This window comes from Laetiporus sulphureus (assembly GCF_001632365.1).
Source record: "Laetiporus sulphureus 93-53 unplaced genomic scaffold LAESUscaffold_11, whole genome shotgun sequence".
Taxonomy (NCBI): Eukaryota; Fungi; Basidiomycota; class Agaricomycetes; order Polyporales; family Laetiporaceae; genus Laetiporus; species Laetiporus sulphureus.
This window is the reverse complement of record NW_024468520.1, coordinates 622,008-634,813: the sequence shown is the minus strand read 5'-3', so window position 1 is coordinate 634,813 and position 12,806 is coordinate 622,008. Positions and strand designations below refer to the sequence as shown.

The window sequence follows — 12,806 nt, the reverse complement described above, 5'->3', positions numbered from 1 at the left end:
TATCTGCCTATTGGTTTAGGCAGCAAAGTGGTGCCACTATCTTGAGTGGCGAATTGGGTGCTTGCTAGCTTGATGGTCCAATGGGTTCCTTTCTGGGCAAGTGGCCTGGTGTCACGTGACCAACACCTGACAACTTCCGAATAGGGCAAGTGGCCAGTGTCACGTGACTGGATGGCTGAATCGTGGGCGCTTGGTGGTCATGTGGTAGACACAGTCATGTCCGTGATGTATGTGGTGGCATTGTGCTGTTTGTCCAAGTATCCACTTTGTGAGACAAATATGAAGGTTGGCGTCCGAATAACCACTCAAATGAGGACTTTAATGGTGCAAAAAGAAAGGTGCCACTTAATACTGTGACACATACTCAAGGACAACGTAGCCCTGAAGGTTGAGGTCAATGGCCTCAAAAACCACAACATGCGCACACTGCATGCACATCTCCTTACCCTGAAGGACGCGCAGAACGTTACTACGACATACATTCAACAGTTGGAGCAGCGGCTAATGTCGGGCCAAGCTGCACAACCACAAGGCACCACCCCGGCACAGCAATCATCTCAACTCAAGCCCCCCAAAATGGCCGAACCACCCAAATTCTCGGGTAAAGGATCCAGTCTCTCGCTAGAGCAATGGATCAAAAAGGTTCAAATATGGTTGAACTACAACAAGGTCAACACCGACAAGGAAAGAATTATGCAAGCCAACTCCTTAGTGGAGAATGGCGTGGCAGATTATATGGAAGAGTACAACACTCTTCTGTCAAAAGATAAGAACCCCAGCACATGGGCAGACTTCGTCAAGAAGCTAGAAATGGGTTACAAGATGCTTGACCCCAAGCGCACAGCACAGGCAAAATTGGACGAACATTGCGAGAAGAAATTCTCGTCAATGATTGACTTCGCGGAGAAGTTTCGCTCCTACGCCCCTCAATCTGGATACTCAGACGAGGACCTGATTGTCAAGGTCAGAGAACACAGGCCCTCATACGTTCAATCAGTAATGTCAAATGTCTACATAATGATGCCAGACAAAATTTCTGAAAAATGGACAGAGTATCTGGACATGACACTTCGTATCGAATCGGAGTATAAGCAATAGCAAACTCAGTGAAAAGGAGTGGCACAAGCAAGCACATCCAAACTGGCAAAGGATCCCAATGCAATGGACACCATGGCAAGGGTCGCAACGGACCTTTCTTCGGAACAGGTGGGATGGCTTGAAAAGAAGCTCTGCATTTACTGCAGAAAGCATGCCTTTAAGAAGGGGGTGTTCTGCAAGAACCCCGACCCAAAATACAAAGGCAAAAAATTTCAGATGCCATCAGTGCCAGGCAAGAAAAGGCAAGTGGTCTGCGAAGTCGAGAAAGAGAGTCCAGCCCCAGATGATGACACATCGCCAGAAATTAGACCACTGGAAGAAGCTCTTTATGTGATGAAGGCAAAAAGGGCCTCACAAGGCAAGGGATCAAATATCGGTGGCAAGGGAAAAGGCAAGGCTCATGCATCGGAGGAGGAGGAAGAGCAAAATGCTTAAATCGTGAAATTCAACGATATGTCAGATTTTTCAGCAGCAGTGTAGACGCGTTCAGTGTCACACTGCTAGATCAGGACAATTACATGTACAATAGCATGGTCAGATCGAATGTACCAGTAGACTATTTATATATTGCATCAGCTGATTCAAACAAACATTCGATGGAACTACCAGTAAGGATACCCACACTCAAAATCTGGACAACAGCACTACTCGACTCAGGAGCCTTTTCGTGCTACATCGATGAAAGGTTTGCAAGGGAGAAGGGGGCTAAAACTCCTCCCATTACACCAGGAGATCAGAGTGTTCAACGCAGATGCCACTCCCAACAAGGGAGGGACAATTAAGTACCGTGTGAAGGTTTACATGTCAATTTGGAATCATAGATCCTCAGAAAGCTTACTAGTAACCAATCTTGGCAGACAAAATGATACTAGGAATGAGCTTCCTTAACCAACATAATCCCGAAATCGATTGGGAATGACAAGATGTAGCGTTTACCCAATGTAACCATTCGCAACGACACAAGATCGCTGTATGTGAGGAAGAAGTCAATTTACTCAAACAGCAGTGACTTGAAAAAGAAGTCGTCTTCCCAGGCTCCGAATTAGACAACCCCAGCAACGATGACAATCAGAGTAGGGAAATAGACAACTTCATTCGATGGGTCTCCATGCAAGACGATGAGATACGCACCATGGTACATCACATCCTTGGACTAGGAGACAAGGCAAAGGAGTACTTGGAAGAAGACCTTGGAAAAGAACACTTGGACAAAGATTACTGATCTAAATTTGTCCCCGAAATCTACCACGAGTATGGAGATGTGTTTTCCAAGAAAACTTCAGAATGGATGCCGGTTCGTAAGTCCTATAACCATGCGATCAATTTGAATCCTGAATCGACACCACCGAAACCATCTAAGGTATACCCAATGTTCTTGCAAGAACGAAATTCACTCGACAAATGGATAGACGAAGAGACAGCTAAAGGATATATTTGATCATCCAAGTCATCATTTGTGGCACCTGTATTCTTTGTTAAGAAAAAGGACAGCTCGTTAAGGCTGGTACAAGATTACCGAGGCCTTAATGCCATAACCAAGAAGGACAAATTCTCGCTCCCAAGGATAGCTGACTTAATTGATGGACTATCAAAAGCTTCACTATTCACGAAGCTAAATCTTCGATGGAGATACAACAATATCTGCCTACGAGATGGAGAAGAGGAAAAGGCAGCGTTTATTATGCACCGAGGACTGTTCGAATCAATGGTCATGTACTTCAGTTTTTGCAATGCACCCAGCACCTTCCAAGCCATGATGAACAGCATCTTAGGCAATTTAATATGAACTGAAAAGGTAGCAGTGTACATTGACGACATCCTTATCTACACCGATAACAAGGAAGAACATGGACACATCACTAGGGAGGTCCTAAAGAGACTTCGAGACAACGATCTGTTCGTTAAACCAGAAAAATGCATTTTTGCTGGCGAGTCTATGGAATTCCTAGGACTCATAATCTCGAAGAACTCTATTCAAATAGACCCAAAGAAGGTTGATGGCATTCTCAACTGGTCGACGCCCACAAAGCTGAAACAAGTACAAGCTTTTATGGGCTTAGCAAATTTCTATAGGAGATTTATAAAGGACTTTAGCAAAATCTGCAGGCCCTTAACACTCCTAACATGCAAGGACGTAGCTTACGAATGGAGAGAAGCTCAACAGAAGGCATTTGATGACCTCAAGAAAGCCTTTACCACCGCACCTCTATTGGCAATGCTAAATGATGTCAGGCCATACAGGCTTGAAACTGACTTGTCTGACTACGCAACAGGTGCAGTTCTCGAACAACTCGGGGAAGACAAGCTATGGCACCCTGTCACGTATTACTCTAAGTCGCTCAACGAACACGAGCAAAACTACCAAATATACGACAAAGAGATGCTAGCGATCATTCGGACATTAAAGGAGTACAGGCACTACCTTGAGGGACACCCACAACCTGTTGAGATATGGTCGGATCACCTAAATTTCACCTATTTCAGACAAGCACAACAGCTGACCAGACGACAAGCTCGCTGGTCCCTTTACCTAACACGGTTCAATTTCATACTACATCATTGCTCAGGCAAGATGATGTTATGTGCGGATCCTCTGTCCAGGAGGCCAGACCATGAAAAGAGGGTAAACAATGACAATTCAGGGCAAACTATGCTGCGGCCCAAATTTTTCGCCATCCATGCCATCTCGTCCACTCATGGCTCTGAGTTTGATGATGCCAAACTAGTGGATAAGATCAAACGTGCATTACAAAATGATGAAATGATCAAGGAATACTGATCCTTACTCAAATCGGGAAAGCGAGAGTTTGGAAAAGACCTCCAAGAGTGAAACTTCAAACACGGACTACTACTTCGAAAAGGAAAGGTCGACGTCCCCAAACTCCCCGAACTGCGAACTGAACTCATACATCTCCATCACGACATATTGCTCGCCAGACATCCAGGCAGAGCAAAGATGTTGGAGCTCCTAACAAGGAACTATTGGTGGCTGGGAATGAATATAGAAGTCAAACATTACGTACAAGAATGTGTAACTTGTCAAAGAAACAAGACAAGTAGGCAAAAGCCTTACGGACTTTTAAAGCCTAATCCAGTACCATGGGGACCATGGGAGGTCATGACATGTGATCTAATTACACAACTACCCCCATCCCCAGACGAACGAGGAGAGAAGAAGACAGCGATACTTGTGATAGTCGACCGCTTTTCAAAGCGAGCGCACTTTTATTCAGTAGATGACACAGTCACGACTATTCAAGTAGCATCGATCTTCTATAATGAAGTATTCAAACAATATGGAATGCTGGAACAAATCATATCAGACAGAGGAACTCAGTTCTCAGCAAAACTCTTCCATTAGTTTTGTAAACTGCTGCATATACACTCAACAATGTCCACGGCATACCACCTGGAAACGGACGGACAAACAGAATGCACGAATCAAACGCTGGAGCAATATCTGCGAATCTATTGCAATCATCAACAGAATGATTGGGCACATCTACTACCCACAGCAGAGTTCGCATATAACAACCAAGTGTCTGAAGCGATTACCTTGTCTCCGTACTTCATCGAATATGGAAGACATCCTCGAACGTCAAACGATGTACTGTGGGACATACAACACCCGTCACTAGAAGAAATGTTCAGGAATCGCGAAGAAGCGAAAGGCCAGGCAAGATCTTCATTAATCATGGCATCTGAACGAATGAAATGGTACTATGACCTCAACAAACAGAAGATCTCCTTCAAAAAGGGAGACCTTGTAATGTTGAAGGGTACTGACCTCAGGGTTAGGACCAAGAGCAAGAAGTTGGCGGCTAAGAACTATGAGCCATACAAGATTCTTGAACTCATAGGTACCACCTCGTTCAAACTGCAATTACCACCAAGCATGAACATTCACCCGGTTTTTCACGCATCTAAGTTAATTATGTTCCATGAAGACTCGGTACCAGGAAGGACACCACCACCCAATCCCCCAGTCATCATTGACGGAAATGAAGAATGGGATGTCGAGAAAATCCTGAACTCACGAGTCAAATATGGAAAAACACAGTATCTCGTCAAGTGGCTAGACTACGGCGAAGAAGATAACACTTGGGAACCAGTAGGGAACCTCGACAAAGTCAAGGACATGATCGAGGAATTCCACAAAGTACACCCGGACGCACCTTGTACGGCAACGCACAAACGATGAAGGCATAAAATCTGCCTCAGTGAACACCCAAACACCTTCCTATTTTTCGAACCACTAGCTAAAAATGCCAGATGGTCGACGAAAGGTTCTGATGAGTCAGCCGGCTGGGATTTATATTCTACAATGACTACGGTCATCCAGCCAGGTAAACGCACACTTATTAGTACAGGGCTTGCAATGACGTCACCAGTCAGAACCTACAGACGCATAGCGAGCCATAGTGGCCTCGCACTAAAAGGCATTGATGTAGCAGGAGGGGTAATCGACCCAGACTATGAAGGGGAAGTAAAGATTATACTTTGTAATAACACTTCAGAACCCTTCGAAGTCAAGGAAGGAGACAGAGTTGCGCAGCTTATTTGCGAATTCTTGGAACCAGCTGCTGGGCGAGAAGGCACGGTTCAAAAGAAAGACTCTAATAAGGCGACATGAGGTTTCAAGGGATTTGGTTCATCGGGACGGTGAACCTTGAGAAGGGGGTACTGTAACAGTTTCTAGGAATAACCCATATTTGGAGCATACATATTTAAACTTAGATAATACTTATCACATTTATTTCATTTCATCAAGTCACGTGACAAGGTCGGTCATCGGCCTTATGTAAATACTTTACAAGATCACATGACTCGGCCATACGGCCATCGGCTCTGACCCCGACCCTGACTAATGCACAGTCAGCATGACTCGGCCCCAGGTCTCTACCTCGAAGGGCTCAGTCAGTGTCAGATGGAGCTTCATCATGCCGCACTATACATAGGCAGCCAATCAAGTAAATACAGGGACATTGTACGAGGAAAGAGCTAGCCAATAGGTAGCGTGGAAGGTACTTATGTAAGTACTATACAGTAGCACTCCCTGCATATATATAAGACCAGGGTGGACGGGAGACAGACCTCAGTCTTATTCTCCTTCGTTCACCGCAACAGCTACAGGGTAACCCCCTAACCAATACTATCATCCATACATCCTTAGCTTCACTCACCACCACGCTCCAAGATATAAGCAAGTAAGCATAAGTCCTGACCTACGGGGTGGGCTCATCAGCGGGCTCGTCGCATAAAGCCTACGTGGCTAAGCTAAGTACCCTTTGAGGGGTTAGCTTTTTATAGTCTATATCTATTCATTGCGGCGATCCGTGACACTCGCACACTTTCTGACTGTTGTAGAAATTGGGATCTGTTCAGATGCCAGATCAATGATATATTTTGACTAAAAGGAAATTGCGATCCATGGAATCATATGTGTGCTCTGCCAGCATGTTAGTGAGCAAATCGGGCAGCCACCTCTCAACTGCATAGGGATAGCTATCCATCAAGGTGCAGACATCGAGAATGGCTATATGTTGCTGGGGCAGCGCAGACGTGTATGTGGGAGAACGCCTGCCCAGTAACTTGCTGTTCTTGAGAAGTCGCACAATGCGATCCTATGAACGTGACATTGATATCAATATGCAATGAACATTATAAACATGCTAGCTCACCTTAGGTGAAGCACACTCCAACGGGGTGACAAGCGCAGAATGCCTGATAATGTTCTGAAGGTTTATCAATCGAGTCATTGTAATCAAAAATGGATACACCTACGTTGCAACCATTTCACGTACTTCAACAACCTCATCATCCAAACATCTACAAAACACCCGAGGACCACTGTTGAATCAGTTATCATGTGAATGGAGAGATGTAAAAGCTCACCTCTATCATCTCTATGACTTTGACATCACTGATGAGAGGGAATTGACAGAAGTAGAATACTGCGATAGATCAGTAGATGTAGATAGGCAAAATGAATCAAACAACCTTGAACAAGAGGAAGGACCTTGAAACGGACTCTCCAAGACTTTTGATTGATTGGATGTCACTGTAAGCACTACAGGAAATCGCGTGAGCTTACCAGCGACGTTTGAATTGCTGCAAAGAGAGCATCCAGCATCGGATTTATCAGAGGCCACAGGGGAACTATGCCACACTTACATTAAATGCACACGGTGTGCTAGGTCATTATTGTCATTCACTGAGTAAAAGTCAGTATAGGGCACTCGATATTGAGATCGAGGTGGAGATAAGCATACCTTCCATGAAGCGGAAAAGTCCAGGCTGTTCAAGTGATTGAGCGACAGAGCTCCAAGACAGTAAACATTTATGCACCATTAGAGGAAGAATGTAATCGAACACAGCAACGACATTGACATCATGTGTCATCTGAAATAGCCATTCACAAATCAGCACACCAATCCTGGAAGAGGAACGTCAGAGTTGCAATGTGATGCATCTTGATAGCAGTGGCTCACCTGTCATATGTCAACTAGGATGCATGAGAACTAGGTGACCACTGTCCACGCCACACTTTGAACTCCTTGACGAGGTCCAATGCTCGACTCTGGTGAGATGCTCCATCGAAATCCAAAGGAAGGATACGGCATTCACGAACGAACATATCAGCAGTCGGTGTAGATGGTCTCAGTACCCACCAATTCACGTTCAATTTAGAGCATGAGCGTACAAGAAATACTACGATTTCATATCATCACTTTCCGCTGTAGATCACGATCTCGCTGATGTATGCCAGAACCTGGACAATATTCAGTATACAGAGACAAGAAAAAGAGATAGAATTTACATCATCGTGTTTGGTTCTGCACAACTCTGACCAGCACTTCTCCACAGCATCATCAACTCATGGTGTGAACTTCCAGCCAAGTGCCTCATAGAATGCTTGAAAGGTGCTGAGGATGTGAACAACTTCTGATGTGAACCCATTGTTGAAATCCATGTTCTCGAACTCTATCCCACTATTGATGATGGTTCTGACAGAACACTGTGCAGAAACAATTAAGCACGCACAACTTAGCATGAAAAATCTATCAATCTATAACACGGTGAGGTGGTAGACGACCTGTGAGGGTCAGCACAGCTGGTACGCTTGAGGAAGAGGACATGATCGGAGAGCTACAGTGACGCAGTAAGGATCGTGTCAGTGGATGCACCAAGTATAAGCTCTGTATTCGTACCTACAGTGACACGGTAAGGATCACGTCCCTGTGCTTAGAGTAAGTACATGTATCTGTATGAGAGGGAAGAAATGCGTACGCGGATGCACCAAGTATAAGCTCTGGGGCATCCGCGGTGTCCGATGTGCAATATATTAGTAGCTACGCATTTCCGTGTATGATATGGTACGCTACAGGTGCAGTGATCGGGCAAGACAGGCAGGACGAATGTAATGAAAGAGGAAATACTTTTACCATACGGGCTTAGCATAGCCGACAGTCCCGATGCAGGAGGTGGCCTGTCGATCCCGAATTGCGACACTCCCCCTCAAACCTTCGCTAGTCCCATAGATGTGGCGAAGTGTTTGGTCTTGAGCGATGGGAGCGCTTTTGTGAGGACATCAGCAGTGATGTCTTCAGTAGGGCAGTATGAGATTGAAATTTTGCCCTCGGCGATAGCATAGTGAATGAAGTGGAACCGGATATCGATGTGTTTGGTGCGGGCATGGAAGCGGTCATCTTTTGATAATGCAATGGCAGATTGATTGTCAGAGCATAAGAGAATGGAATGCTCCGATCGTTCGAAGAGCTCGATGATGAATGAGTGAAGCCAGATGGCTTCCTTGCTCGCATGAGTGAGCGCAACATATTCAGCCTCAGTCGTCGAGAGGGTGACAAGATTCTGTCATTTAGAAGACCACGAGATGGCACTGCCATTAAGCATGAAGACGTACCCTGATATAGCGCAGTGCCCTTCGGTACTCATCCCATCCGCATCTGAATATCCAACGATCTCCTCACCCTCTGATCCACCAAGGACCAGCCAGAAGTCTGCGGTGCCCTTGAGATACTGGTAGATGCATTTTAAAGCATTCCAATGTGCAGTGCCAGGGTTCTGCCCATACTGCGCCAGTTGACTCACCGCAAAGGTGATATCTGGACGTGTAGCCACAGACACATACTGGAGCACTCCCAATGCCTCCAAGTATGGCTTATCTTACATCACGGCATACTCCTCCATCGTGATGGGGCATTGGTCAGTCGACAGGTGAACGTGTGGGTCCATTGGCTGGAAGAGTGGTTTTGCATCGGTGAAGCCATAGCGCACGATAATCGAGTCGATGTATGTGCGTTGTGATAGTGAGATTGTATGCCTTGTCCAGTCCCACTTGATCTCGATGCCAAGTAACCAGTGCAACTCACCATTGTCGGTTATTTTGAGCTTCAACTTGATCAACTCCTTGAGTTTGAGGAGGTTGGCCAAGACTGAGCAGACCAGAGTCATATCGTCAACGTGGATGAAAATGATTGAGATTTCTCCATTGGGGTGATGGTGATAGAAGACGGCGTGATCATGCTCGAGTCAGGCTAGTTTAAAGCCCTCTAGGATCTTGCGCAGTATCTCATACCAGCAGTGACCAGACTGTTTAAGGCCATAGATAGACACAAGAAGTCGAAGGACTTGGCCTGGGGAGAGACCTTCGAGTTTGACTTCGGATGGTGGCTGCATATAGATCTCCTCATCGTCTCGCAGTTTTCCGTAGAGGTATGCACTTTTGATGTCGATCTGGTGGATGTGCCAACTGTTCCGGGCAGCCACAGACAAGATGGTACGAGCAGAAGCAAGTTTGCAGACGGTGGCATAGGTGTTGTTGCGGAGAAAGTCGATCCCTTCGACTTGCGAGAAGCCCTGAGTGCACAAGCGCATGTGATAACCTGAGATGTGGCCACGCGCATCACGTTTTGTGTGAAAGCTCCAAGTCAAGCCTACGACATTTTTGCCAGACATGCGTGGTGGCGGGTCTGCATACTTTCAGCTTCCTTATGCCTCTAGGCGACATATCTCTTCGTGCATCACCTCATTCCAGTGCGGCCAGTCTGGGTGATGTTTTGCCTCAGTGACATTCCTTGGACCCAAGCCCGTCGCCTCAGATGCTGCATCCTGGACAGAGTATGCGATCACCTCGCAGCATTCATCATCGATGGCTACCTCGGTTAATGCGCCCTCAGCACGTCCTGACGCGATCTCTCACATCTTTGTGCTCGGCATGCGCGTTCTCTTGCCTGGTGCTATGCTTGGATTCTTTGGCTCTCAGATCTCTGCTGGTGGCCTCGGAACTTCAAGTGGAGTGGGCGGGATAGGTGGTGAGGGAGGCGGAGCAGCATCAGAAAGTTCAGGTTCTGAGGTAGGTCCAATATCTATATCATGCTTCCCTTTGACGTGCAGAGCCTCCTTGCTGAAGACAACATCATGCTCGACCGTGATTGTCCACTTCATCGGCCAGTAGATACAATGACCGTTCAATGAGCTGTTGAACCCAAGCCATCGAGCCTCCATGCCGCGTGCATCCAGCTTCGACGCGGCATCAGCTTTTACGAAAATGATGCACCCCCATGGGTGCAGATTCAACATGTCTAGTGCATCGCCATATCGTGCCTCATACGGTGTTTTGCCTCCTAAAGCACGACACGTGATCCGATTGTAAACGTACATGACTTACGCTAGCGTTTCGGCCCACAATCACTTGGGGAGGTCGGACCCAGCGAGGGCTGCACAGATGCCATTGAAGGCCATCCCATGTGTTCGTTCTGCAATGCCGTTGTGCTCTAGGGTGTCATGTACGGTGAGCTTCCATGCTGTTCCTGCACGCTCGAGGTGGGTGGACATGTCGTTAGATAGGAATTCTCCTCCTCGATCTGATTGCACAACCTTGACATGGGTCCCGTCCTGCATCTGCAAGCGTGCCTCAAAGCTCATGTACTTGCCAAAGGCCTCGGACTTTGATTGCAATAGTGGCATCTCGAGCTAGCAGATTGCGTCATCAACAATTGTCAGGGCATAGCGACAGTGGTTGACTGTCATTATGGACGCGGGTCCCCATACATCAACGTGTACATGCTCACCATACCTCTGGGTGAGTGGGGATTGGCGGATAGCATCTATGGAAGCACGATGTGCCTTCGCAACTAGGCATGCTCGACATTCAGTTTCCTCGGTGCGTTGAGGATCCAGCCTAATTTCAGCGACACGATTTTCACGCAACATCACCTTGATGTAGCCGTAGTTCACATGCATGAGCCGGCAGTGAATCTCAAAGAGCGAGAGTGAGACAGGGGCTGTGAGCAACGTGCTCATGTGGAAAATGCGATAGAGACCATCAGCGTGGGGTATAGATCCGATGAGTGCATTCTTCGGGTCCATGATGTGTAACTCCCCCTGATATCCCATGTAGCTGTATCCTGCCTCCTCCAACACCCCTAGTGACACAAGTGTTGCATGCATGGCTGGTGCATACAAGATGTCATGGAGATGCAGGTATCGCAGGCTGCCTCGATGTGTGAATTCTACGTTGAGGTCACCCATACCTTTTGCATAGAATACCTCCGAATTCACAGCATGTATATGGTGCGACGCAATTGTACGGTAGTTCGTTAGGTGATTCAAGTGCGGCGTCATGTGCCGCGAAGCCCCTGAGTCGAAGATGTTGATTCTGCAACCCATTTCCATTACCGTGGCTACCGATTTGTAGGTGCTTGCCACGCGTATCTCGGTCTGCTCCGCTAACTTAGAGCAGTCTATCTCAGGTGCTTCGACACTCATGACAGAGCCAATCACGGAGGTGCTCCATGCCTCCGAGATGCATGCGGCCTTCACAGCCGGGCCTGTCGCCGTGGAGGATGCGGTGCTGTCCGTCGCACCTTCCTTCAGCTTCACGATCACCGCCTTGCCATCGCTCGCACTCGCTGCAGCGTCGGTCTTCACCTTCAGGTGTTCATAGTGCACTTTTGTTGATGCACAATCCCTTTTGCAGTGCCCCTTACCACCACATTTGAAACAGGTGATGTCGTCATCTGACGACCTCAGTGCTCCCCCTCGTGATGTTCCCTGTCCATGGCCATGCTGATTGTGCTGTCCGCAGCCACCCTTCCTTCCACGTGATGTGTGGACTGCTGCTCCTGCAGTGGCTGTCTGTTCGCCCGATTTCAACACTGCACGTGAATCAGCTTCAGCTCGCAGCGCTCGGATGATCTCATCCGGTGCAACTGTTTTCTTGGTCATGCTTGTCGCTAGTGTAGAGTTGTAGATCTCAGCGGCAGTCATGATCGCAGTGACAGTCGGCAAGAATGAGCGGGGAATGGACATTGTAATCGCATTGATATAGGTGCAGTCCTCAATCACGATATTTGACTCCGCTAACTTCTCCCTCAGTTCAGCGAGTTAGTCAAGGTGCTGGCGCAGCTTCCGCTCATCGGTACACTTGAGCGAGAAGAGCTTTGCCTCAATCACAGTAAGGCTCCAACATTTTCATCTATATACTATTTAAAATGGTTATAACCATTTACTATTTCTATTTATTTATAGTCAGTGCTGTATATAGTAAATAGATGTATATATATAGTATAAATGGTTTTACGATGACATAAGGCTATTGAGTGCACATTGCCAATTCGACAGTGCAACAGTGAGCCAATTGAAAGTCATAGTGTTAGACAGAAGCCACCACTGACAGTTGATCA

The 12,806-nt window shown here is 46.9% G+C and overlaps 2 protein-coding genes across 2 annotated transcripts; one reads left to right on the top strand and one right to left on the bottom strand.

Annotated features, from left to right (window-relative positions):
* Positions 1–417: 417 nt before the first annotated feature.
* Positions 418–1,533, top strand: LAESUDRAFT_757718 (uncharacterized protein; the record flags this gene model as incomplete). Its single annotated transcript, XM_040912346.1, has 2 exons — positions 418–963; positions 1,207–1,533. The coding sequence occupies 2 exons, from the start codon at positions 418–420 to the stop codon at positions 1,531–1,533; spliced, it is 873 nt and encodes a 290-aa protein (XP_040766224.1).
* A 5,001-nt stretch (positions 1,534–6,534) lies between these two features.
* LAESUDRAFT_712978 (uncharacterized protein) lies at positions 6,535–7,735 on the bottom strand (the record flags this gene model as incomplete). Its single annotated transcript, XM_040906932.1, has 9 exons — positions 6,535–6,547; positions 6,583–6,722; positions 6,780–6,833; positions 6,994–7,052; positions 7,193–7,209; positions 7,273–7,312; positions 7,371–7,500; positions 7,530–7,589; positions 7,646–7,735. 9 exons carry the CDS (start codon positions 7,733–7,735, stop codon positions 6,535–6,537), a joined length of 603 nt encoding a protein of 200 aa, XP_040766223.1.
* Positions 7,736–12,806: the final 5,071 nt, after the last annotated feature.